The sequence below is a fragment of the Salvelinus fontinalis genome, unplaced genomic scaffold (genome assembly GCF_029448725.1).
Source record: "Salvelinus fontinalis isolate EN_2023a unplaced genomic scaffold, ASM2944872v1 scaffold_1132, whole genome shotgun sequence".
Lineage (NCBI taxonomy): Eukaryota > Metazoa > Chordata > Actinopteri > Salmoniformes > Salmonidae > Salvelinus > Salvelinus fontinalis.
In genome coordinates, this window is record NW_026601341.1 from 1 (window position 1) to 3,953 (window position 3,953).

Genomic DNA, 3,953 nt, shown 5'->3' on the forward strand with positions numbered 1-3,953 from the left:
AGTGTCCACCCAGCCGCAGCGGAACCCTCTGTGATCAGAAGACTGCCCCCAGCCCCTGTCAGAGCAGCAGGTACGGCCTGTCTAACAGCTACGTATCAGACTGCCCCTGTCAGAGCAGCAGGTACGGCCTGTCTAACAGCTACGTATCAGACTGCCCCTGTCAGAGCAGCAGGTACGGCCTGTCTAACAGCTACGTATCAGACTGCCCCTGTCAGAGCAGCAGGTACGGCCTGTCTAACAGCTACGTATCAGACTGCCCCTGTCAGAGCAGCAGGTACGGCCTGTCTAACAGCTACGTATCAGACTGCCCCTGTCAGAGCAGCAGGTACGGCCTGTCTAACAGCTACGTATCAGACAGCCCCTGTCAGAGCAGCAGGTACGGCCTGTCTAACAGCTACGTATCAGACTGCCCCTGTCAGAGCAGCAGGTACGGCCTGTCTAACAGCTACGTATCAGACTGCCCCTGTCAGAGCAGCAGGTACGGCCTGTCTAACAGCTACGTATCAGACTGCCCCTGTCAGAGCAGCAGGTACGGCCTGTCTAACAGCTACGTATCAGACTGCCCCTGTCAGAGCAGCAGGTACGGCCTGTCTAACAGCTACGTATCAGACTGCCCCTGTCAGAGCAGCAGGTACGGCCTGTCTAACAGCTACGTATCAGACTGCCCCTGTCAGAGCAGCAGGTACGGCCTGTCTAACAGCTACGTATCAGACTGCCCCTGTCAGAGCAGCAGGTACGGCCTGTCTAACAGCTACGTATCAGACTGCCCCTGTCAGAGCAGCAGGTACGGCCTGTCTAACAGCTACGTATCAGACTGCCCCTGTCAGAGCAGCAGGTACGGCCTGTCTAACAGCTACGTATCAGACTGCCCCTGTCAGAGCAGCAGGTACGGCCTGTCTAACAGCTACGTATCAGACTGCCCCTGTCAGAGCAGCAGGTACGGCCTGTCTAACAGCTACATATCAGACAGCCCCTGTCAGAGCAGCAGGTACGGCCTGTCTAACAGCTACATATCCAAAACACCTCAACATAGGCCTTTAATCATAACTAATCATCCATAATGAACTTCATCCTCAACACATTACTACATTCACAAGCATACAAATGGACTCATGCTTTTACACTTGCTCATGTTTAATAATGTTATAAAATATGAACAATATATACTCAACGTGGATGAATTATTAAACACACATCAATTACCATTCTTCACATGAACTGTAAACCTCTTTGTTCCAGGTGTATCCATGGGCTGTGTGTGCCTAAGGCGTCATCTTACAGTTGTCAGTGTGCTGAGGGCTACACAGGGCAGTACTGTGACAGGAGAGAGGAGCCCCAAGCCTGTAGGGGACACCAGTGTAGACACGGGGAGTGTAGAGTCACAGGGAGTGGGGAGCCCTCCTGCCACTGCCAGCCAGGCTACACTGGCCTTGCCTGTGCCACAGGTGAGAGGAATAGACACACACACACACCTAGGCGGTTTCCAACATTGAGAAACTGTTTCTGGAAGGACATTCTACTGCATACAGAAACTTGACTATCAGAGGTCCATAATAATAATAATAGGCTATACAATCTGAAATTGTCCATGTCAGAGTGAAATAAGTTTACTGTGAAGCTCTCCCATTGACCTCGTTTAGATGTGACGTGCCAGGGAGAGGCGGTGCGTGAGCTGCTGAAGCGCCAGCAGCCCATGAACACGTGCACCTCCACCAGTAAGATCCACCGGGTGGAGTGTCCCCGCGCCTGTGACGGAGGCCTCTGCTGCGCCCCATCTAAGAGCCGGAGGCGGAAAGTGTTCTTCAAGTGCACCGACGGGAGCTCGTTCTCTGAGGAGATTGAAATCACCCTGGAGTGTGGCTGTGCCATGTGCCCATTGTAATATCCAGCTATCGCCATGGAAACAGCCACAATCGAAATTAAGGACCTGCTGCCAGAGACCAAAAATAAAATATATTGTAAAATAAAACATAGAACTTATTTTTATTAATGGATTTTTTTTTAAAGAAGAGACTTGATCATTTTTTTTAAATGTTTTATATTATTGTGTCATATGAAGTTATTTTGTATCTAAAAAAAGAACAAAACAGATTAACATTCCTGAAAGTATATGAATTTATATGTATAAATCTATATAAATGTATAACCCTAGCCCATGGTTTTTATTTGCCCAGTGTATTATTGCATGTGATTGTACGTGTTGATACGATAGGGGAGTTTTGGACACTTTAAATGTGGACGAGAAGCTGAGGAAGCAATTGTACAAAAAGGCTGTGCAGAGAAGGAGAAGATGGTGCTGCATCTCCTCAGACATAAAAAAGAGAAAGGCAGTCTTTTTCCTGACCTTCAGCCATGGAGGAGGCAAACAAGGAACTGTCCCACTTTGCTCCCCAGCTTTATAACGGACCTTCCCCACCACCAAGCAGCTGAGCTCACGCTAAAGGATCTGAACTCTTATCCACAGAGCTTACAAACAGTGATTTATACTTTGTGCCATAGGAAAACCTTTTACATTGTTACTGATTTGTATTTGTTTGGTGTTCCACGTCAGAGATTCTAGAGTACAATGGGCCAAGATGGCTTCTACAGTTTCTTGTCAGCCAGTGAAGTTCTCCTGAAATTCTGTACTGTGTGTTTCTCTGTGTTTCTTACATGGTTGCATGACAGACACAGAGAGTCAGAGGCAGAATGTGAACTTTGTTTTTGATACGGCGACGGAAGACCCTGCCAATATACGATGGTTCCGCCATAGAAATAGGATCCTAGAATCCTGCATATTTTAATAATAGAAGGTATTCAATTTCTATGGATTCTATTTCTATGACAAAGTCATGAAGTTTGTCCTGGTGTCCAGGTATCATCAGCAATGTAAGGTGTTGCTGATGTGTCTGTGTGGTCACTGCTCAGTTGGAAAAGGACTTTATAACACCTGGCCTGGGAAATCTTTGTTGGACTCGAATCATAACCGTCCGTTACTACTAACACTATTAATGAAGCCCATTAGTACCGGATTGATATGAAGCCCATGAAGTCATCACAGGATGTTAGGTCTCATCACAGTCGTCCCCTTATCAGTCAGAATATATCCAGTAACATTTTGTTCATTTTGAATGTATTATAGTACAACATCAGGACACTGCTGTAATGTACCGTACATTTCAAATAAAGTGTTACCAAATATACCTCAATTGAGAGTTTGTCAGTGATCAAGTTCCGTACTCCCCTTACCCCCAGTCCCTCACCCTAACTACTCCAATACCACCATGCCTCAAAACATGACATTGAATGCTTCTGTATGTATGGAACGTGTAGGCTCTACAATGTAAATGATCTGTTGTGAGATGTCTTGTATTCTATAATAATAATATTATGTTGGCCATAATATAAGTTGTGTTCTCCAGACAGAATTTATTTCTGGTAAAACATGAACTTGTGAGTAATGAATAATTGTGTTGAATGTTGAAAATAAAACTACCGTGAAACGAGTCTCTGTGTTTGAGTTAATGTACTGTAGGACTGACTGGTTACACTGCATGCTGTGGACATTGTAGAAATGCTCTAAGTAGACTAATGTTTGTACAATATTGTGAAAGTCCCTGGGAAAGATTTCCTTGTTTAGAAAAGGTTTCAACTTCCCTGTGTCTACATTTCTATTTAATCAAACTGCAAATATTTACAAAAATAATCCACTTCAAGAGGAAATAATCTGTATTTGAAATCAATGGTGGGCCTCGGGGTGCAAGGCTTTCCCATGCATCAGTGACAACTACAATAATCCTCTAGTGAGCCCTTTAAATACTTATTTGGGAGCTTTGGCTATTCACACAGTTTGAACTCTAGTACCTAATAGATAATGAAATCACAGGGAGGGCATATGTTGTTTTCTGTTTATTTTGTATATTTTCCACCATTTCAATCTGTTTCTGTTTAGTCTAGTTCTTCCCAAACATCCC

At 44.8% G+C, this 3,953-nt stretch overlaps 1 protein-coding gene across 1 annotated transcript; it reads left to right on the forward strand.

The window, feature by feature from the left end:
• Positions 1-62: 62 nt before the first annotated feature.
• On the forward strand, positions 63-3,486 carry LOC129848724 (neurogenic locus notch homolog protein 1-like; the record flags this gene model as incomplete). Its single annotated transcript, XM_055915826.1, has 3 exons — positions 63-988; positions 1,240-1,445; positions 1,641-3,486. Coding segments are annotated over 3 exons (1,374 nt in total), but the record flags the coding sequence as incomplete, so codon positions are not given.
• Positions 3,487-3,953: the final 467 nt, after the last annotated feature.